Raw genomic sequence first — 24,527 nt, 5'->3', positions numbered from 1 at the left:
GTTCTCTGAAAATACCCAGTATTTTTTTTTAAATCCAAAGATACTCTTTCTAAGTACAGTCTTACTCTCCACTGCTACAGGGGAAAAGAGGCTACTAACAGAAAAATAAGCAATTGAGAAGTAGTGGAAGATTACCAGCAGGTGAGTTTGAGAATGCACGAGGGTGTGCTAAAAAGATCAAGATAGCTGACAAGGAGCAGGAGGAAAGAAAGGCATTTGGAGTGAGATAACACTGTAGATTTAGGGAGAGAGTTGGCAGTGTGGAACTGGTGTCTTGAAGGTGAGTAAGAACTGGATTTCGGGCAGCAGGACCCAAAAGAAAGCTGAGGGATTGTGGGTTGCCTGCTGCGAGTTGATTCCTGGATCATGCACCTCCCCAGAGATACAAGTGGAGCTCAGTCTCCTAAATTCCCTCAGCCAGATAGCTCTATTGCAGAGCTCCTAAAATGATTCATGACTTAACTTCTGTACTTGGAAAGATAATGGAGCAAATAATTAAGCAATCATTTTGCAAATATATAGAAGATAATAAGGTGATAAGTAACAGTCAGCATGGATTTGTCAAAAAAGAATCATGCCAAACCAATTTGATTGCTTTCTTTGACAGGGTAAAAAGCCGTTGTGGATAGGGGGGAAGCAGTAGACGTGGTATATCTTGACTTTACTAAAGCTTTTGATACAGTCTCACATGACCGTCTCATAAACAAACTAGGGAAATGCTACCTAGATGCAGCTACTATAAGGTGGGTGCAGAACTGGTTGGAAAACCATTCTCAGAGAGTAGTTATCAGTGGTTCACAGTCATGCTGGAAGGGCATAATGAGTGGGGTTCTGCAGGGATCGGTTCTGGGTCCGGTTTTGTTCAATAACTTCATCAATTATTTAGATAATGGCATAGAGAGCATACTTGTAAAGTTTGTAGATGATACCAAGCTGGAAGGGGTTGCAACTACTTTGGGGGATAGGATTAAAGTTCAAAATGATCTAATGAGTAATGAGATGGAGATATCCTATCTCCTAGAACTGGAAGGGACCTTGAAAGGTCATTGAGTCCAGCCCCCTGCCTCCACTAGCAGGACCAAGTACTGATTTTTGCCCCAGATCCCTATGTGGCCCCCTCAAGGATTGAACTCTCAACCCTAGGTTTAGCAGGCCAATGCTCAAACCACTGAGCTATCCCTCCCCCCTGAACATACTGGAGAAACGGTCTGAAGTAAGTAGGATAAAATTCAATAAGGACAAATGCAAAGTATTCCATTTAGGAAGGAACAATCAGTTGCACACATATAAAATGGGAAATGACTGCTTAGGAAGGAGTACTGTGGAAAGGGATTGGGGGATCATAATGGATCACAAGCTAAATAGGAGTCAACAGTGTAACACTGTTGCAAAAAAAGGGAACACCCTTCTGGGATGTATTAGCAGGAGTGCTGTAAGCAAGACGCGATAAGTAATTCTTCCGCTCTACTCTGTGCTCCTTAGGCATCAAGGGGAGTACTGTGTCCAGTTAAGGGCGTCACATTTCAGGAAGGATGGAGACAAACCGGACAGAGTCCAGAGAAGAGTGACAAAAAAAGGTCTAGAAAACATGACCTATGAGGGACAACTGAAAAAATTGGGTTTGTTTAGTCTGAAAAAGAGACGACTGAGAGGGGACAGGATAACAGTTTTCAAGTATGTAAACTGTTGTTACAAGGAAGAGGAAGAAAAAAAATTCTTAACCTCTGAGGATAGGACAAGAAGCAATGGGCTTAAATTGCAGCAAAGGAGATTTAGGTTGGACATAGAGAAAAAACTTCCTAACTGGAAGTTAGGAATCAATTGCTTAGGGAGGTTGTGAATCTTCATCATTGGAGATTTTTGAACAGCAGGTTCAGGGCCAGCCCACAACATTTTGGCACTGAGGCAGGGAGCTCAAATGATGCCCCCATACTCCCTCGCTTGGGCCAAAAAACTTTGAAAGCTCTCTATTCTGCCTTCTTCAAGACCTACTTCTCTCATGTTACTGCTCTGCTACCTACCCCAATAAAGGAGAACTAACAACTTAAAATACCTTGTTCAAAAATTTTAAGACACTTAACTTTCAAATGCCTGAACAGCAAACATAACTTTTCTTGTCTGCATAGTAAACACCGGCATTTTTATCTGTTTGAATAATTGAAGTGGTGCTTTCTTGGCTGCAAAGATTTGAACTGCTTCCTGCTGAAGGTCCACAGTCTGGGCCAGCTCATGCTCTACTGAGATGGTTGCAAGGCCGACCAGCCTCTCCTATATCATTGTGGAGCATAGATGTGTTTTTATTAACTTCAGCCTGGAGAAGCTGCCTTCTCCACTGGCAACTGTTACAGGAAGTGTTAGAAGTATGCGCAGAGCAAAAAAAGCATTTGGAAAAAGGGTAGTCATCTCATTTGTGCACATATATTCCAAAACAGTCTTTGGAGTTCTTGAAAGGGCTTTCAGTTCATCACCTAAATCACTCGCATCAATATCGCGCATGTCATCATGTGTCAACACTGTTTCTAGTGCCCTGCATTGCTGGTGAACGTCTTTTTCAGGCATAGTGAGGAGTTTTGGAATGTCATACAACATCCCAAATATACTGCTGTGTTCCTTGAGCTGCATGAAACGTTCAACTGTATTGCACAATCAAGCACCTGGTTAAAGAATTCAACTTTGAATTGTTGTTTGGGGTCTCTTATGGAATTATCCTGTGCCTCGTAATCAAAATGTTGTCTTCTTCGGTGACTCTTGTAATCTTGAATGGGTAGGAAAAGAGCTTCAGTGTGATGTTCCTCTACCAACTTCTGTGCACTTTTCAGAACATTTTGAAATCCCTCATCTGACTGGTAAGACTGTAGGTATGACACTGCTTTGTCCAGTTGTTCCATTGCTCCAGATACATCAAGGTCAACACCTTGGAGTCTCTTGCTTACAACATTTATTTCAAACAGTATGTCATGCCACAACACTAAGCCACACAGAAATTTGAAATTATGTATGTTTCTGGAGATTCTATTTCCCTCTGCCACTGTTGTCCCATAAACAGTTCCTGTCACAGCATTATCCTCCATAATGGCAACTATGGCATCATCTATCTTCCCAATTTGGTGTTTGATAGGCTTTATCGCCTCCACTCGATTTTCCCATCGTGTGGCACTCTGTGGTTTCAGTGTCAGAGAGGATGTTCCCAGATATTGCTTCAAAAATTTGCCATCGATGAGTTGATGCAGAGAAAAAAAATACACGGATGATTTGAATTACATTAAAAAATTCTGCAGCCTTGCTGGAAGCTGATGCTGCATCACTGACCACCAAGTTCAATGAAGTATTGCATAGGAAAAAAAAAACCTCGAGAATTTAACTCTCGGATCCGTGTCTGCACTCCTCTGTTCTTTCCTCTCATGTTGGCACCATTATCGTAGTCCTGACCTCTCATATCAGCTATCACAATTCCCGTATCTTCCAGCTTTTTAAGAAGCACATGTGTGTCATACCAGCTCCTGCAGTATCATCAATGTCAATATATTCTAGAAAATGCTCTCTGACAGTCACCATTGCAGGGACATTTTCACTAGGTTCTGTTGTTGTTACAAAACACACGATTAAAGTCATTTGTTCCATATGGCTGATGTCAGGTGTGCAGTCCAGAATAACAGTAATATCTTGCTGACTTCAGATCTGCCACAACCTTCTGTTTGACTTTTGTTGCCAGTAACAGTATGACCTTATTTTGAATGGTTTTTCCAAAATAGTGGTGTGTGTACATCTCTTGGGTGGTGACTCTTCTTAGGTGCTCCTGGAGTACAGCAACAAACTCAGACATCAGCTCCACAATTTTAAGGAAGTTTCCAGTGTTTGGCACATACAGCTGATCTGCAGTGCCACGTGGTGCTAGGTTTTGGGTAGCAAGCATTCTCACAAAGGCAATGAGCCTTTTCGGAATATTTTGCCAATTAAGAGACTCTGATCCAATCTTCTCTTGATGCTGATCATATATGGTGGCCTGTAACCTTAGACTCATCTCAAGCTCTTTCCACCTATGGAATGCTCTCTGGTGATTTGCTGCCTTCTCATGGCATGCCAGATTTCTAGCCAGATTTTTCCAGTCCTTTGTTCCTCTAGAACCCAATGTGGCTGGAGCATTATACTGGAAGAGTTTGCAATAAAAACAGTATGCAGTATTCTGGGTTTTTGAGTACATAAGTCATGGCCTCTTCACTTTGTCACCATTGGGGATTTCACGCCAGTAATGTGTTTGATGGAAACTTTGATTTTCAATGTCTTTGGCGAACATGAAGTTTCTCACTTGCTGTGGCCCATGCAGTACAAGGAAGTCCCTCGGGCTACTGCTCAAATGGGTTCACAGTCCTGGATCATCTAGACTTAACTAAACTCAGCAGTGGCTGTTTCTTGCACTTCCACCACACTCCTCTCTGATCCACACTTTTCTTCAGGAATATGCATGGTTACATCCATTTGAGATGGAGATATGGATGCTGCAGTAGCTGCCAGGTTACCTGTCCTCTGATTAGCTGGAAGATCAGGCATCTCCTCACCACTCACATCCTCACTGGGGCCTGAAGGCTCATGTGAACATTTGCGTCTATGTATCTCAGGAGAGCTCCTTCCTGCTTAGATAGAAAAGCTTCCTTTGCTTTCTTTCTTTTTCTGAATGCTGCCCCAGAGGAGCATTTTATTTTTTCACTCAGGACTGCTGTTCTGTGCCAGCTATAGTGGCTCTCAACACTCAATTGAAGGGGAAAAATAAGCAGGTTGGTAGCAGGGCCTGAGTGAGGGAAGATATCGGCATCTTAAGGGCCTAACTGGCTCCCACTACTTCAGTTGACTGCCTGTTCTCCTCAAGTGGGTTCAGGGAAGCAGCAAGAAACAGGGGCTTTCTGAGAAGCTGGTGTGACTCAGTCCAGGTTTGTGGGGGTGCTAGAGAGGTACATAAAAGGCTCCTCCTCCCCTCTCTCCCTGCAGATCCTTCTGCTTTCTGTTATTCCCTCTCACCTTTTCTCCTGCCTGCCTGTTATGTCTCTTGTGCCCTCCTTCCTCTAGCACAGCACTCCACCATCTCTGTTCATCTAGAGCAGAGAGAATACATATGCACCAGAAGCAGACAATTTTCTACACTCTGGGTTCTAGTGGCGCCTTCCACCCCACCCCCGCTCAGTCTGGCACCTGAGGAAAGGCCAACTCTGAGCAGGTTAGACAAACACCTGTCAGGGATGGTCTAGATAATACTTAGTCCTGCAAGGAGTGCAGGGGACTGGACTAGGTGACCTCTCGAGGTTCCTTCCAGTTCTATGATTCTATGAAGTGGAACTGCAGAAGGAGTTGGTTGACTTGTCAGGCCTGGAAATTTAGGGTATGTAGCTTCAGTCCTGCACAGCAATTCCTGCTTTAGGCTCCAATCACCAAAGCACATGTTACACCTTAAGAATGTGAACAGTCTCATTCTTAATATTTTGTACAGTTAAAGTCTTAGGGCAACTAGTATTTGTTCTGAAAGTCTTGAACATTTTTATAAAACATTCTTTGAGACTTAAAGGGAGCTAAAAAAAGAGACCTCTCACTTTAAGCAAGTGCTGAAGTCCTTTGCTGGCTTGGGGCTCTTAGTGTTGGGGCTATTAGTATTGGGTCATTATCCCCATAAGTGTCCTCTGTGTTCAGTCAGGGACCAAATGGAAAATCATACCCAGTTTAACAATTTTAATTTCTTTGGCTCCTACGTTTACAATAGTTAATGTCCAAAGCAATCCATGTGTGAAATGTTGTGCTTGGGCAAAACAGGAGTCATTTAAGTCTTTAGTCAGAAACAGTGATTATTAAATTTGTTCAAGACTTTCAGAACAAATAGTGTGCCTTTGAGACTTTAATTGTTAAAAAAAAAATTGAAGATTTGTTTTTTTGACTTGTAAAGGGGTTTGCATCAAAAATAAGCCTTGTCAAGAGACACTACTGCTGCCTCAACTATGAAAGACTGCAATTCTCAATCAGAACCATGAGGTGATCACAAAAGAATCTGAACCTGAGATCTCAATTTAGCTACCATTAAAGTTAATGAAAGTACCCATATTGGCTTCGTTACATTGTTGATTGTTGCCTCATGTTGAAAAGACCTAAAGATTTGACTGGCATTCTTTGAAAGTTATTTTCCTTTCTTAACATATTAAAAATTCCATAAAAAATTAAATTACCCCAGTAAGTCAAATTAGTCGTTTGCCCAAAAAGATAAAAATAAATAAGCTAAGCTGAACTAAAAGTTTTACATCAAGTAAAGAAAGCACATGGGGCATATAGGACTCATGAGTGACTGACTGTACTCCTGCACTAACCAACTGAGTATTTAATGTAATTTGAAATTTGTTCCTTTTTTTTCTTCAGAGGTGTGTAGAACAGTCATATCCACTGGAAGGCCAAATACACTATTCTGGGCAGGGCACAATGGCTCAACATACAGGAATTAAACAGAAGAGAAACTAGTAACAGTTTTATTACTCTTGAAGTGACTGCCATCTGTCATAAACAGATAGCTAAGGGTTAATGTCTCTTTCACCTGGAAAGGAGTAACCTGAAACACCTGACCAGAGGACCAATCAGGAAACAAGACTTTTTCAAATCTGGGTGGAGGGAAGTTTTGGGTCTGAGTTCTTTGTCTTGTGTCTGTGCCCTCTCGGCTATGAGAGTGATTTTTCTAATCTTCTGATTCCAAGTTGTAAGTACAAAGATAGTAAGACCATAGATTTATATTGTTTTCTTTTGTATTTACATGTGTGTAGTTGCTGGAATGTGTTAAATTGTATTCTTTTTGGATAAGGCTGTTTATTCATTTTTTCTTTTAAGCAAATGACCCTGTATTTGTCACCTTAATACAGAGAGACCATTTTTATATCCTTTTCTTTCTTTTTATATAAAGCTTTCTTTTTAAGACCTGTTGGAGTTTTTCTTTAGTGGGAACTCCAGGGAATTGAGTCTGCAGCTCACCAGGGAATTGGTGGGAGGAAGAAGTCAGGGGGAAAATCTCTTTGTGTTAGATTTACTAGCCTGACTTTGCATACCCTGTGGGTGGAGGGGGGAAGAGAGATTAGCTCTCTCAGTACTTGTGTTTTCCAGGACTGGAAACAGGGAGGGTGGAGTCCCTCTGTTTAGATTCACGGAGCTTGCTTCTGTATATCTCCCCAGGAACCCAGGGAGGGAACACCTGGAGGGGAGGAGGGGGAAGGGAAATGGTTTATTCCCCTTTGTTGTGAGACTCAAGGAATCTGAGTCTGGGGGTCCCCCAGGGAAGGTTTTGGGGAGACCACAGTGAGCTAGGCACTGTATAAATCCCTGGCTGGTGGCAGCGTTATCAGGTCCAAGCTGGTAACTAAGCTTGGAGGTTTTCATGCTAACACCCATATTTTGGACGCTAAGGTCCAGATCTGGGAAAAAATGTTATGACACCGTCAGAGTCAGAACCAGTTTAATCAATTAATCAATTAACCCTGCAACCCTTTGAAAAACAGTAATAGGCTCTCATTGGAAAAAGAAAATATAGTGCAACTGTAGAAGAATGGCTAAAAAAGCCATGAGTGGTTGTTATGGAAAAATGTACACACTATTTACATATCAAGAAAAATAAACAGAAGCCAAAAAGATACTTAGATATTTGGCTAACTTTTACTCAGTACTCAAAGCACATTCACTTGCAAAAACACGAGCACACTTGTCCAATTTTTTTTAAAATAGTAACATTTGATAGACATGCCAGATCTGTTAAATATGTGTAATCAGAGATTTTATTCCATTTAACAAAAATCACAAAAAAATTACATGCCATAGATGTATGCTCACTGTGTAATATGGTAATATCTTGTTAAATAGAGAGATCTGATGACCATTTTTATGTATAATGTTTCTTTAAACACAAGCTCACTGCTGTAATTGTTTAGTTTCTGGTATTTACATGGCGAGGCTTCGTAAACCTGTTAAGAAACCTGTTCATAAATAGATAGTTTAAAAATGCTACGAAATGTACTCATTTTAACATATTGTATAATTTCTTTGTAATGACACCTTTATTAGATGTAATTTGTTTATAAGCAATATTTTTTACTCCAAGTGGGAATAAAGTATGAAATAAGAGTTTCGTACTAATTATTTAAAAACTTTATATTGAAGAGCTACTATAAAGAGGTTGTCACATGGGTCCTCTGGGATATAATGTAGTGGAATTCTGCAACATTAGAACACAACTTTTCAAAGTCCTGCACCTTGTTTCCTCTTATCAATGAAAAATGCTCAGGACTCCTGTGCAACGATTGTCTAACAGACAGGATAACTGTATGGAAGCCAGTGAAGGATGGCTGTTGTGGAGTGGTAGTGCTGGGCTCTGGTGGGCCGCTGCAAGTGACCTTTTTGGACAGAGCTATGCCTTGGGGCTGAAGCATTAGCAGGCATCACTGGGAAAGATAAGCAGCAGCCCATAAACAAGTTTAAGGACCTGGCAAAGGGCCTTATCTCTCTTCCCACTAGGCTAGTCACCTTTGAACAGGCTCTACAGGCCATCACTACTTAGGTGGGAACCAAGTGGTTGCAAGGAATGAATACAGCAGCCCTAGTTGAACCCCCCTCAGGCCCAGGGGAAAACAGCTCTTCAGATCTAATAGAGCTCCCTTCTAGTCTCATGAAGGAAAACAAAATTTGCATTCATGAAGACTCTGCAAGGTTCAGGCAGCTACTCATTCTGGATTCTTGCAGGATTCAGAGACATCTAAATAAATTCTGAACATCAGTTGAGTCTTACGGGCAAATGAGGATCCTCCTTACTGGGATCATTTTTGAGGTTTTACTCAATTCTATCTGATTCAGCTTCAAACTTCCACCGAGATAAGAAAAACTAGAGATACAAATCAAAGCTGTCAATTAATTCCAGTTAACTCACACAATTAACTCAAAAAAATTAATCATGATTAAAAAATTAATTGTGATTAATCACAGTTTTAATTGCACTGTTAAACAATAGAATATCAATTGAAATTTATTAAATTTTGTAGATGTTTTCTATATTTTCAAATATATTGATTTCAATTACAACACAGAATACAATGTGTACAGTGCTTACTTTATATTATTTTGATTAAATATTTACACTGTAAAAATGATAAAAATAGTATATTTCAATTCACTTTATATAAGTACTGTAGTGAAATCTCTATCATGAAAATGCACTTTACAAATGTTGATGTGGGGGGGGCGGTAAAGTAACTGCACTCAAAAGCAAAACAATGTAAAACTTTAGAGCAGTGGTGGGCGACCTGTGGCCCGTCAGGGTAATCTGCTTGCGGGCCTCCAGACCATGTGTCTATATTTGCATGGCCGCCCACAGCTCCCAGTGGCCGCAGTTTGCTGTTCCCAGCCAATGTATTCTCTGTTGTAATTGAAATCAATATATCTGAAAATATAGAAAATATCCACAAATATTTAAATAAATGGTATTCTATTATTAGCAGCATGATTAATCGTGCGATTAATCCCAATTATTTTTTTTAATTGCACGACGAATCACGATTAATTTTTTTAATCGCTTGACAGCCCTAATACAAAAGAGAAGTACTGAATCGTCCCAAATCATCACAGACATAGATCCTGTCTGGTTTTTCCTAGAATTAGCAACCTGTTCTTGTTAATCTGAGGAATGTAAGGGCCTCAAATTCGCAAATTACAACATGCAGCCAGACCTCTCTACATTCACAGACTGCCCCACTGATATCCAATGGGGTTCTCACAGATAGAGCACTCTGCTTCCCCGAATTGTTATTTATGGGATTGGACTCAAGCAATAAACTGAAACACAGAGTCACCCTGTGGTCAAAGTAGAATTTATCTTAGTTCCATTTATATCACATTACAAACATACACTTGCTGCTGAATTGTTTGGTGTGGGTTCCGAATGTATTTTCACCACTGCACACATTCTAGTTGCCTGCCTTAGCTTGACCCTTCTGCAAAGATAATTTCAATGGTTGTAACCGGATTCTAAAGCATGGACATCCCAAGGGTCCATCCATGTAAGTTGACTTATTTTACACTAATTTTGACACTAATCAATCTGATTTTTTTCCAGTAGTTTCACAGTATTCCAGATATATTTGAACAAAACATTACAAAAAAAATCTCATGTCTTTTCCAGAATCTCAAAAATACTGAACACCATTTCCAACTATTATATAATTACTCTGCAATAACTTTACCATTCAATTATGCTGCTTTCTTCTGTGCTGTTATTTCTTAACTAGTTCAATTGCAGGTGGCACAGAAATTGTCTATCAACCATAGCTCTTTGTCAGCCTAATTTAAATTAATTTATTTTCCTCCATGTAGTTACATTATACTTTCTACTCTTACTCCAGTATTAGCACAATTATTCTAAAAATTGTAGGCTTGTCAGACATTTTTCAATAAATATCCAACTTATTTTGTCCCCCTACTTTCAATAAGAACAAGCCTGAGTCTGTATGAATCCCAACATGTTATAAAAATCTCATTATGAGTAGGAGTATATTTACTTCTAAGTACTAAGTAAAACAACTTCCTTAAATAAATAAGTAGCTATGATCATCATAAAAATTATAGACAGACTATCGTAGTTAATATAATTACAATGTAATAACATAATTAAAAAGATTAAGTGAGGAAATGTTCACTACTCTTACCATTTCTCAAGACAATTTGCTGGTCTGTGCAATGGAATGCCAGGTATGGATACACGGTAAGAAGGCAGTTCTCAGCTGTGGCAGCAACCTGAAGCGAGAACCTGGGGAGGTCAGAGGAAAGGAAAGAAGTACGTCTTTTAATATATGAAAAATTATCTTTCAATATTTTCTATTAATATGGCTGTTCTTCTGTTAAGTTTCTCAAATATTTCACAGTCAAGCTTTTTTTATGGTCATCTGCTTTTTAATATTGCCTTAGATTTAGCTGTTGTACGGTGAACAATAAAATAAACACAGATATTAAGGTAACAGTAACAGTAACCAACACTAAAAATAAGATATGCAACCGACTTCTGTTCTCTTGTACAAAGTTGCAGTCAGTAGGGTTGCACTGCTGTGAAAGCACAATTTGGAAAGTTTGTGTATATCAATGATCCACAAAGAAGATTGATACAATAGTCGTTCTCTCCTATCCAGCACATTCTACTCTGAACATGAATGTGTCATTGATTTGAAAGTTTAAGGGGTAGAAAGGATTTTTTGAAATAAATGAACTGTGTCCATCTGAAAACAAAAAAATAAAATTAGAGTTGATGTTTATGAGCATACTAAAGGAGGTTGCTATCTTTCAAAATAGATTATGCAATTTTCTACACTAGAGAGAGTTTATCACACCTCAAAGAACTCAGTCAAAACAGAAGAAAAGAAAAATGGGAAAGCAGTGTCAGCTACTCAGCTGTCATCTACTCTTGACTCTCTTGAATCCATGAAGTCAGAGGGCCAGAGAAAGTTGCATATGAGGGCCTATAGTTTCAATTCCCTTTTCCTGCACTATTACATGCACTTTTTCTACTTTATGTAAAATTGATAATAACTTCATCCCATAACACTTTTACAGTATGTTAACACACAGGGAACATATATTATACAAACAGATCTTACACTGCCAAAAAGTAAAAATCTCTAAAAAGTGATTAAGTTATAGGTCTGAAGCTATAAACACTTTGTACCACTGGTCATGTAAATTTATGACGTTTTTCCATGAAGATATATTATAAATAGTAGGTGAACACAATGAATTTATTGTTTGTGTTTGCAATGGAGCATAATCAAATCATATTAAAAAGTCTAGGTGTTTTATCTGAAGATAGGTAATCATCCTCCTAGGAGGTGTGGAATTACTATATGTGGTGGATCACTCACTCAGTGGAATCAGTTTTTAAATGCTTAATAAACAAAATCAAAATGTATTTATTTGAATGAACCATTAGTGGTCCACTCATTTTCATTAAACCAATCCTGAGATTTTGTAATACTTTATTTAGGGAAACAGAACACCAACTGAAAAAATATCTATGCTTTTTCATTTTGTCCTAAAGACTTTCAGGCAATTTGTTTCAGTGAATACAAATACATGAGTGACATATTTTGCATTAAAGTAGCTGAATTGTGACCAACAGGGACACTGGAGAGGTCATAGTAGATCATGAATCAAGCATCCTGTCTCCAACAGCATTCAGTGCCAGATGCAGACTGTCTGTCAGCCATGAAAGATTTCTAAAAGGACAGATAGCCCCAAGACATCAGGATCTTTCTGACAGAAAAAAAACTTATCATCATCATGATCTGGGGTGGCTTTTACAGAATACAGGAAGAAATGGCATGGGCAATGAGAACAAGACTGCTCCAAAATTAATAAGGGTAGGAACATAAAGGTTCAGTTGCTTTAAAAGATCCTGAAGGGCCAAATGGATCTTAGAGAGTGCAGCAAACAGAACAACTCTGATTAGATCCAGAGTTTGTGTAATTGGCATGGAGAGGGGGGAAATAAGATGTTCCATGTAAGCTCTGTATGATAACAATTGTCCTTTCCATTCATTTGCACATGATGCCAAGTACAATGGGGCCCTTATTGGACTTGGGCATTTTGCTACTACTGCAACTCAATAATCATGTTCAATGACAGACATCATGTTTTCACATGATGTGCAAGATTTAATGCTTGTGCTGTAAGTGCACTTAAAATCATTGGACACTGCTGCCCAGGGATATCAGCACAGATTGTGGCAGCAAGTTACAGAGCCCAGGTCAAACATCTCAGGCTCCCACTGCAGTGCTAAGAACTGTCATGTAGATGTTGTGGCTCTGGCTCTGATGCCCACCCCCTTCACTAGGCTGTAGAGCTCTAGTCTGTTGATCCAGGCTCTGAGACTCGCTGCTGCTGGCTGTGTAGATGTAGCCTACTAGGGTCCAGGGCTCATGCATACACCTCTATCCCAATATAACGCGGTCCTTGGGAGCCAAAAAATCTCACTGCCTTATAGGTGAGATCACGTTATATCGGGTTTGGTCCTGTAAGCCGTGCCGGACTGGACCGGCTTCCCTAGCGGTGATTTAAAGGGCCTGGTGCTCCAGCCACTGCAGGGAGCCCTGGGCCCTTTAAATCACCGCTGGAGCTCTGGCAGCAGGGCTTGGGTGAGGATTTAAAGGGCTCGGGGCTCCCCGCTGCTTTACCGCATTATATCCGAATTCGTGTTATATCAAGTCGTGTTCAATCAGGGTAGAGGTGTACTTTCCAAGAGTGAGGATCCATGCAGGCAAAATGTCAAAGAGGATTGGTCCATAACCCCCAGAGACTCCACAAGCCCCGCTGCAGAAACAGATAGGATGTGACAGATGGAAAGAGAAAGAATTGAAAGTTGAGGACATGGAGGCAAGGACCTTATTACTGTGATCTTCCTTCTCATTAAAGTTATTCAGCTACCCATCATGCAGACTTTTGTTAGATACTTTTGCTATTCAGAGCAGACCAACCACTCATTCACCTGATCTAGCATGTAAGATATTGTGCAGTACACACAGCTGGAAAGCCATATATAATGCGGGATAAGCAACATTCTGTTAAGGAAACAGTAGAAAATACATATCCTTAGATACTAAAAGAAGAACAAGGCTATCACAGTGGCTAATAATTCCATTATTAAAATGCAAGTTTTAAAGCTAGACAATATAGGTCAAATCCTATTAACTATACCAAGCCTAACATTATGGGTTTGGTACAAGATAGGACTACAGAGGTTGGCCTAAGTAATCTGCTCTCCAGAGACCAGCAGTGGAGTCAATCTGCAACCACTACTATAACACAAGGTCTACTCTAAAGTAAACACTTGCAGCTCTTATGTTCCACCTCTGTAAGAGTAAGGCAGGTGGATCTGTCAGGTGCCTCCACCCAGAGCAGTGAATGAACACCAGCAGAACACAGTAGCATTGCACCTATAGGTGTCAGGCTACTGTTGGGCAAATAACTGATATTTTCTGTTTGGTAACCAAACTGAAAAAGTCTGGGAAAAGAATTATTTTGGTTCAACCCTAAATGAAAATTTGTTGGTACCTCACCAAACAAAATAACTGGCAAAAAGTCATTTAGGCTCAAATGAAATATTTTGTTTGACCCAAAACAAAATGCTGCATTTCACTTTGTGGTGTTTTAGGGCCTCCTCCTCTTTTATGAGGGGTGTAGTTAAATCTAGCTACATTTCAAAATGAAATGCTTTAAAATGAAAAGTCAAAGTGTTTCATCTCAAAAATATGAAAATAAAGCCTTTTTCTGAATTTCACACACACCATTTTTACTAAATCAAAACTATTTCCAAAATTAGAACGAATTCGCAAACAGATTTAGCTAACCCAGAACTGCATTTTTTGATGAATAAGCTACTGGCTGAACAAATTTTGCCCAACTCTACTTCAGACCCTTTGTCTGAGATCCTGGTATTTATTTCTCCCCTCCCACCATATATAGCAGAACTGCATTGGGTTCTATTTTCTGGCTCTTTCACGGTGAGAGAGGCCATATTTGCTGTTACATAAGTCCTACTAAAGCATCTGTGTAGTCAAATACATAAAATAAATAAAAAAGTGTAATGCGGATTAAAATGGGAGATCATCAACATGCAACATTCTCATTGATTTTTTTTCCCAAGTATTGGAATGATTTTTCCTACAGCGAAGGATCTAGATTTTGTAGCTAAGTGTGACACCCCTTCTATTTTCTGAACACTTGGGCAAGACAGTCTCAGCTTTTCTTCCTGCTTTTACTTGCATCAGTCCTGCAGAATAAGAAGTCTGTCAATCTGGTTGAGGGCAGTTAAAGAAGCAAAAATTGAGATCATCAGTTAAAAAAAAACAAACCCTACAAATTAACTGGAAAGATGGGTTGTAAATCAAGGTAATTTTAGATAAATATTAGTGTAACTTCTCATGACTCATTTAATTTAATCTACACAAATAGTAAATTCCCTTCTTAAAATACAACCATATTCCTTCACTTTAGAATTCAGGTTTATAGCTAGGTATAGCCTGATTTTACTACAAAACCTGCTTGCTCATTGTGTACTAAATTGCATCTGTGAAACAGCTAGGTCCAAGAATGCCCAGGCACCATGACCTACTCTTATTTATGGCACAACGATTTATTATTTATTAAATTAGATTTCAATCTTATACAAACTCAGTACCAAAGGACACCAATCCAAACTTTGACATGAGTGTCCTTGATATGCACTTAGAAATCCAACAACATAGGAAACGCAAATAAAAATTAACCAAAGCAGCAGCACTTCATCTCACCTTTCCACACACCATTTCAACCACAGTCATGTAACCCTTATAGCCTAAAACATCCTGTTGTACTTTCCCTAGTAGACAAAAATCCCATCCTCAACTGCCTCAGCCTTTCACCGGTGCTCACCCAAATAGACAGGTTTTGCCATTGGTACCCACAAGATATCAATTAACCTAACACAGACAAACCATCAAAACAGGTCCCTTGACCCAACAGTGAAATGCAGAAGAATTGAATTTCCAGCTGCTTATCTTCTAATCACATTCCAAACACTAGATCAGGAGCTGGAGTTCAAGATCTTTGTGATTCAATCCTTCACAACACACACTGTCTCTTTGGAGGTGGAAAAACAGAGAGGCTTTTTAATTCTGGTGGTACAATTCAAACAAATTAACATCTTTACAACAGCAATAGTTACAAATATTCACAATAAACAATATTCCTTATGTGGTGTATAAGAGGCTGCATACCAAATAATTATTCTCCAAATGTATTGCCTCCATTGACCCAAAGTGTGGGAATGCATCTCTTGTCAGGCAGCAATGGAACCCATTTCACAGCAGTGGGCTGCTGGGGAAGCATGTCCCTCTATTTCAACATTCTACAACTAAAGACTCAAGACACACCCCAACACCTCACTTGTACCTCAGTTCCTTTCTAAGATCCCATTCCAGCAAAGCAATTTAAGTTCACAAGTAGCCCCACCACTTCACTGAAGCTGTTCACATGTTTCAGTACTTTGCTGGATCAAGGTTGAACCTCCAGGGACATCCTGTAAATCTCCCAAGCACAGGTTGGGTCAGGGTGAATATGCAGAAGAGATACATTCAAACAGAAATAAGTTATTTAACAAAACTCTTCATGACATTGCCTCCATTCATCCTCACTGTGACAGCCTAACTAGCAACGACTGCGCTAAGTAGGTTAAGGGGTGACTGTATTATAATCTATAAGTACTTACACGGGGAACACATATTTACTCTTCAATCTAGTAGAGAAACATACAACACAATCCAATGGCTGCAAGTTGAAGCTATACAAATTCAGACTGGAAAGAAGACACACATTTTTAACCATAAGACTAATTAACTGTTGGAACAAATTACCAACGGTTGTGGTGAATTCTCCATCACTGCCAATTTTTAAATCAAGATCAGATGTTTTTCTAAAAGATATGCTTTAGGAATTAGTTTTGGGAAGTTCTATGGCCTGGATTACACAGCATGTCACACTAGATGATCATAATACTCCCTTCTGGCCTTGGAATCAGTGAATATAGTAGTACTCCTCCACCTTCCTCCTAGCTGAAGTAATTGAAGCATCATTGTCCCAAATAAAGCACACACTAAGAGCTAGACTTAGAGGTTTGCAACCCAACCTGAACTCAATTGGACCCAACTACAAGTGGTGGATTGGGGTTGGATCAGATGTAATTTCTATTAGTATACATTTGGTTAGCTAATCACTTTATCACTGCCTTCATCTAACTTTCTTTTTTGCCTGCCTGTTAACAGGGCAACTAAGGGCAGGAAAACATGGGCAACTCCCTGCAGGGAGAAGCTCCCCACATGGTTACCAGTAGCCTTATCAGCATGCCAGGGGAAGTGAGCCAAGCAAGACATGCACTACAGCAAGGGCCAGGAACTATGAATATAAGTAGGAGGTCTCCTCCTTACCTCACTAAGGTCAGTCTACAAGGCAGAAGCCTCCCAGCAGCAGGAAGGAGCTGGACACACTGGTGCAAAGGGAGGAGGAGTATGATCAAACAGATGCATGGAATCTGCAGTCCACAAGCAGCAGTAGCTGCCGCTCCAAAAGAGCAGGAATCTGTATTGGTAGGCGAGACACATTTCCTGTGCACAGATGGAACATGCCTGTCCCTGGGTGCAGTGCAGGGTGCTAGGCAGCTGGGATCTGGCTCGTCCACTTCCCCTCTAGCTGGATGCAGCAGTGGACATGGGGTATGCATCCCTGGCATCCTGATGACACCCGATCCATAGAAGCAACCCCCTTGCAAGTGGCAAGGAACACTCACGTCAGGTTGTGGTTTTATTTCCCTCAGTACTGCTGCAGGACTCAATCACTTTCACTCCAGGCCCGCCCCTAATCCTTTCATGTGACCAGAGCTGGAGGTATTGCAAGCTGGGGTTCAGGCAGGGATGGTGCTGAGGTATGGAGTTCAGACTAGGATCTTCAGCTCCCTGGAGCTAGGTGGTGTGTCTGGTCCTGGTGGGATGGCAGTGGCTGTAGTGTGTGCCTCCTAGTTTGGTCACATAATACAACACTGTGGTATGTCAGTACATATGTGAACCAATGAGTCTCTGATACGGTACTGAAAAGTGCAACATGTATTGTAGATGGCCCAAAGCTTCAGCATGTTGATAAGGAGTGAGGCCTCATGCGCCAACCACAGTCCCTGCACTTTCAGTGACCTCAGATATGCCCCTCAGCCCATCATGGAGGCATCAGTAACAACTGACCTGGTTGGTAAGGGCAGCCAAAAGCAATGCCTTAGTAAACAATCGATGGATGCTTCCACCACAGCCAGGAGTCTAGGCCCAGTGGAGGAAGATGAACCAGTCTGTCTAGAGATTGAAGGGTAGGATGGTAAAATCGTCCTGAGCCACATTTGAGGGGGGACAAAGGCGCAACCTTTATAACTGGACCATCTGCATGCAAGAGTCTCAAAAAACTCCAAACTGTCATGGAAGGCTTAGTTTGCCGTCTGTGGCAAATGGTCTGAAAATGGTTGGTCAGCCAAAATGCTTTCAACATCACAGAATCTAATGGGGCTACAATGAATTCTACTTTCCATTGGGAGCCAAAATTGACTTCCTAGTGCTTACGATGAGACCCAGACAGTAAAGCAAGCGCAGTATGTTTGCTGACATGAGCAAGAACTTGCAGTCTAGCGCTGCCCCTCAGTAACCAGTCATCCAGATATGGGAAGATGTGAATTTCCTTCTTCCTAAGATGTGCCATAACAACAACCACACATTTGGTCAAAACCCAGGGAGCAGAGGAGAGGCTGAATAGAAGCACTATTCTACTAAAAGTGGCATTCCGACACGATGAATTGAAGGAACTTTCTGTGGCTTGGCAAAATCCACCACATTGAAATATGCATCCTGAAGATCCAGAGCAGCAAACCAGTCATCCTGAGAAAGCACAGGGAGAATAGTCAACAGTGACCATTTGGAACCTCATATACCTGATATATTTGTTGAAACTGCAAAGATTGAGGATGCTTCTTACCCCTCCCTTGGATTTGGGTACCAGGAAGTACCAAGAATAGAAGCTGTGAACTTGATGTTCCAGTGGAACTTCTTCCACCACTCCCAAAGCTAGTAGAAAGTGGAACTGCTTGAGCAATATCTCATGACGGGGTCCCTGAAGAGGGGTGGAGGGGATGTGTGGAGAGAAACTGCATGGCATAGCCCAGTCTGACAGTGCTTAGGTCCCAGCTGTCAGTTGTGATAGCCCTGAGCATTATGAAAGAGGGATAGTGTGTCCCCAAAGGGGAGACATGAGGATAAAGGAGCAATGACTAGAATGGTACTCTGGTCCAAGGAGTCAAAATGCGCTCTTGGATGATGCAGGGGGTTGGGGCGGGTGTACGTAGACTGACCAAACCCCAGATATGGTATCTAACCCTCTTTCTGGGGTAGTCCTGTTACATCAGAAGAGGAAAAGGCTGGCCAAACATGCACTACGGACAATACTACTGCTGCTGTTAAATGCTGCAGTGGTGTCTCCACACTGCCAGCGTGTACAGCCCCAAGGACTGCAGGGTAGCCCTAGAGTACTTGAAGGAGCACAGCATTTCATCAAATTTTGTCCAAAAACAGCATTTGACCATTGAAGGGCAAATCCTCAATGGCTTGCTGGACATAGGAAGCAATGCCCAACATCTGCAGCCAGGAATTCTGCCTCATTGTGATCGGAGAGGCCATCACTCTGGCTAAAGTGTCTATGCCGTCAAGCACGGACTGCAAGGACATCTTAGCCACCAAGCAGCTCTCAGTGAGAAATGCCCAAAATTCCTTTCATGAAGGCTCAGGCAGCTGGTCTGCAAACTCTGACATAGTGGTAGAATAAATAAAATTTTATTTGGACAGCAAAGCTTGCTGATTAGCAATTCATTTATGTAATGAGGAGGAGGTGTAAATCTTCCTGCCCATGAGGTCCAAACATTTAAAGTCCCTATCCCTGGGTGTGGACTTAAACCTGCCAGGCTGGGCTCTGTCGTTGATTGCAGTTACAACTAGAGAATTTGGGGCTGGATGGGAGTAAAACCCCTCAAATCCCTGCACAGGAACAAAAGAGCACTTTTCTGCGTGCTTAGCTGCAGGCAGTAACAAAACAACTGTGCTCCAGACGGCCTTAACTGGTTCAATGAACACATCACTAGTAGGGAGGGAGACTCTCCCAGGGGCAGATGGCTGCAGGATATCCACTCATTTGTAGGTATTCTCTTGCAAGAGCTTCACTTGAGTACTGAGAGAATCAACTACACACTGCAAAAGGTCTCATTACACCTTTAAATCTTCTGGTACTGAAGGGAAGGATGATCCAAGCATCACAGAATCATCCAGAGATGATGAGGACCTTAACTAAGCCAAAGCCAGATCTAGTTGCAAGGCTGATGGATTGACTCTGGAGACTCCACCTGGTGGATTAACAGTCCCTGGGCCTGGGGAGGATCGACGGTTACCACTGCAGACCTGGCCAGCAATCTTGCCTTCAAGCGAGACGAAGAGGGGAACCTCCACAACTGAGGAGAATCCCACAGATTCCATGGAGGCCAAAGATCTGGATAAGGCATTGGTGGCCAGTAGGAACCAGGCTAAGAGCCTTCATCCCAATCAGAAGACGAATATCAATCCTGGTATCTGTAATGGCTCATCAGCAACCCTCAATCCAGGTTGGGTGATGAAGAGTGGAAGGATGATGACCCCAACTCTGACACAGATGTAGCTAATTACTTCATTTTATCATTCACTTATTGTGTGATGTTATGATTAACTTGCTATCTTATATATAATCATTGTATGCTAAATAGATTTAAGTTGTAGAATTATAAAAGTATCAGAGGGGATAAGTATACATTAGCTATCTAGGGCTGAAACACAAGACCTACAGGCTGAGGCCTGTAAGATGCCAGCTTAGTCATACTAGGCCATAGACATATTAAATGCTTGACATAAGTAAGTAACCAAAGAATGACCCTATACCACAAGATCATAGGGAAAGATGTGCAAATGGGTGGTATTGCAAAAAATTAACTGTAAGAGTTATTTTTCTCTTACAAGATATCCAGTAGTCACATTTTTCTAACACATGCCCTAACCACAAGGTGCACCACGTGCATAAACACTAATGAGGTATAATCAGAATCACATTATAAAAAGAGATTGGGAAAGTTTAGCTCCCTATTGGAAACTCCAGCAGGAACCACCCCAAACTGATGATCAATTGGCAAGGCAGCCATTAGACCTTACGAATATTATTAAGGATGTGAGTACAACTATATTTGTAACTTGTGCATTAGTCTTTATAAAAATTCTATAGGTATAGGAAATCTTAACAACTTTAATAAAACTTGTAAAACACACTAGACATTGTATTTGTAAATGTATGAGTGGTCGCTACCCTTGGTCTTTGTGTGTTCCCAGAAACTCCAAAACTGAAACAAGCAGTAGAGGTGACTTTCAGTCTGTTGAACTTGAAATTGTAGTCACCAGACCTGAGCCCATGGTGGCATACCACCATATTACAAAATTCACATTAAATAAAATAAAAGGCTATACTAAGGAGCCTCAGGATCCCAGAGATAAGGATGGAACGAAACCAGACGAAAAAGTAACCAGTCTGACTCGTCCATCATCCAGAATAAGTGGTACCATCAGTACTGAGCATGCCCATTCCAGAAATGGTGTTGGTCCTGAAGTCAGCAGCGGTACCAGAGCGTCTGATGGTGCTGACGTCAAGGGCAGTGAAAGCTGCCACAGAAGCATTTGTGGTGCCGACTGCATCAGTGCCAAGGAGATTCCTGGTGCCGGGGTCGCTCATATGCATCCCAGTCCCAGACCTGCTTTCACAAACTATGGAAGGGCAATACTGAGGTGCGGTGCCAAGAGACCTGAGGGTTCAGCATCTTGTTCAATTGCCAGAGCTACAGATAGCAAAACCTTGGCAAAGTCCTGGACCAAAGGAGAGATTGGGACCAAGAAGCAAAGGAGATCTGTACCTGCCTAATACGCTGCCGAGGTGGAAACAATTGGTACTGGTATCTCCCTCGTCGGTGCCAGACTCAACAGATGCCTGGAGGCTGCAACTAGAGTAAACGGTACAGGATTTTGAACCTCCGGACTCAGTATCAAGGAAGGGTTAAAGGTACCCATGCCATCCTGCACACTGGTACCAACTCCATGCCAGTCCACGCTTTTCCTCGGGGAAGCAAAAGAGTCACCCCAAAACCAAAAGCAGTCTTAACTGAGATCATGCAATCTCTTCTTCTGCACTGTTGACAGGGTATGGCTCCTCCATTTCTTCGGAGAGGCACTGCAGCAGCACTCCAGGAATCCGAAGCACCATGTGTGGGGATCACTGTGTGGGATTGCTCCGCCACACAAAGGACAATGTTTAAACTCCTGTGAGGGCACCACTGAGAAAACAAAACTACTACAACTATGTACAACAAGGAGAAAAAAACTAAACTAGCTGAGAGGTTAAGACCACACAGAGCTCTGACTCAGCTATAGACAGTAAGAAGGAAGTGAAGGAGAGCCGGTGTTGCACTGCCACGTACAGCTACGTGAGGGGTTATGGCCATGAGGTGCGAGCCTCACCCCCTACAGGTACTGCTAGGCAAATTTCTCCTGCTCCAGTGCACTGGGTGTGCAAATACCTAAGTGCAATACATGTCTGCACCTACTCAAAGAAGGTTACTTTAATGCCAGCTTTTTATTGAATGCTTTTTTAATTAAATTCCTCTTCAAGTGAATGGTGGTATTCCTTCTTTCATTTTAATGGCAGTACAGATAAAGGTTTATTACACACTAAAATGTTTTATCCCTCCATAACAAGGTTTGATAAGCTGCTACTGTATCATATAAGAACAGTTATTGAAACTAACTACTGTGCCTGATGAGTGGCTATTTTTCAAGCCTCAAAATTCTATTGTTTTGTATTACCCTTTCCTACTAATTACTGAAAGGTTTACAAAGAAACCATGTCCCAATTCACAGTTTATCTTAGAAGTAAATAAAATCGGTCTACAAAAAAAGAAAAGACTCTTAGTGGAGTTACATTGATAAAGATCAAGAAACAGAATATAAAAATTCCAACCACTCCCTCTCTAATTACTTAAGTATTCGTACAATTCTTGCATAAAAATATTATAAATATTTAGTTTTATATTTAGGGCAAACCTAATGCCATCATAAGATTTGAAAGGACAAAATGTTTAACCCTGAAAATTGAGATCACAGTAGAAATAGCGACAGGCAAATAATTAAGGAAGTGCTTATCAGCTCTTTGCACCATTCTAACTCTAAGATATATTCAGTTTCTTGTGCAATATATTATACTGCAATACAAAGTGTCAGAGACTTTTGGCAGAAGTGATGACTATTAGAAAAAACACCTTCCAGAAGCACATTGCTAAAGGCTCATATGATGGTCCCATAAGTTTAGACGAGAGCAGGTTCAAGTCCCAAGGTGGGGACAGGTTCTCTTAATTTAGGGTACAACATTTCCAGGCCTTTAAGGAATCTGATTGTCATGTCACTTGGAAAAACAGACTGTTATCCACATGAAGGTGGCAAGCTGGTCTCACCGCCAGGTGAACCTTGATAGAGGAAACTGCTAAGCATTGCTGTTTCAGGTGCAGCAAATACTCGCATATATGTTGGATGGATGAATGCACTGGAGAAGCTCCGGTTTGCCATGCCCAGACGGAAAACCACTTCCATTTGACAGGCAGGCGGCCCTAGTGGAGGGCTTTCCACTGCTTAGTAAGACCTAGCAAACTTGTTCCAAGCAAGCCTCTTTTCTGGGATTTAGTCATTAAGCTTTCAGGCTGTTAAATGAATTGAACACAGGTTTGGTAGTTGCCAAGCGCTGCAGACCATTAGCTACACAAAACAAGTCCTGCAAGGTTTATGCAGCCCTACAGTCAGAAACATTTTGTTCTTTAAATAGACCTCTAAAGGTTTTTTTCCATTGTATTGTATGAATTATGCATTAAAACGATGACATATTAGGTTAATAAGGGGATTCCATTCTGGAAGACCGAAAAGCACTTTACAAAGCTGAATTGATAGGAACACCATATTTCATGCTGATACTTCCTCCTATTCGACTGCAATATCATTTAAAATACAACACAAAAAAAAAAATCTAAGATTTTTTTTTAACAACAACAACAACAAAACAATTTGGACCAAAAATAGTAGGATTTGTTTACTCAACAGAACACTTCTCAAAAGTGAATATGAGGGAGTGGGAAAAGAGAAAAACTGAGCAAAGTATGAACAAATACAAGATTCTGAAATGATTTAAACCTTAAGGGCAAAGCTGAATAGCATGATTTGGAACTGGAATCCAGCTAAAAACAGAATGTATTTCTAAAGTTCACGTTCAAATATATTAGTTTATATTAGGGACTCCTTGTCATTTTTTTCCATCTAGTTTATGTCATAAGGTTTGTGTCTTACATACTTCTCCACAATATGGAGAGTACCATTCCTTCCCCCAAATAGACTTAATTTAAATGCATTTACCTGTTTTTTTCATCATCAATGAAGAATATGTTCCTTAAAAATGACACTGGCCTAGATGATCTGAAGCTGATATGACAAGTGAGTCCTACATTTGTCCCCTCTGGTGAGACTGCAATAACTTGGCCACTTGGAAACTGCACAGAAAGGGGATTAATCCTGTCACCATCTTCAAGTTCAAGCTCTGCAATTTCAACTTGTAGTGCTGACGGCCTGTGTTAAAAATCAATAATAACGATGTTTGTTACTGTTGCCCTTTGGGAGCAAAGTTAAGTCACACATCTATCAAACTGCTTTTCGCAGCTCGATAGAAGAACCATGATCATAGCACAAATTTGTTTTTTAAATTATTAGTCAACTGAAACTAACTAAAAAATTATAAGTCCTTTAACATTTAACATGTCATTTTGTCTTTTACAA

The 24,527-nt window shown here is 40.8% G+C and overlaps 1 protein-coding gene across 1 annotated transcript in view; it reads right to left on the bottom strand.

Moving 5' to 3' along the window:
• The window catches only part of CFAP47 (cilia and flagella associated protein 47), a 680,893-nt gene that overhangs the window by 545,068 nt on the left and 111,298 nt on the right, over positions 1 to 24,527 (bottom strand). The window contains exons 26-27 of the mRNA XM_050936444.1: positions 24,111 to 24,320; positions 10,701 to 10,801 (exon numbers count right to left, since the gene is read on the bottom strand). Of these exons, the coding sequence (XP_050792401.1) occupies positions 10,701 to 10,801; positions 24,111 to 24,320 (311 nt within the window). The remainder of the gene's footprint in view (positions 1 to 10,700; positions 10,802 to 24,110; positions 24,321 to 24,527) is intronic.

The sequence above is a fragment of the Gopherus flavomarginatus genome, chromosome 1 (assembly GCF_025201925.1).
Source record: "Gopherus flavomarginatus isolate rGopFla2 chromosome 1, rGopFla2.mat.asm, whole genome shotgun sequence".
NCBI lineage: Eukaryota > Metazoa > Chordata > Testudines > Testudinidae > Gopherus > Gopherus flavomarginatus.
This window is presented reverse-complemented; position numbering and strand designations above follow the sequence as displayed.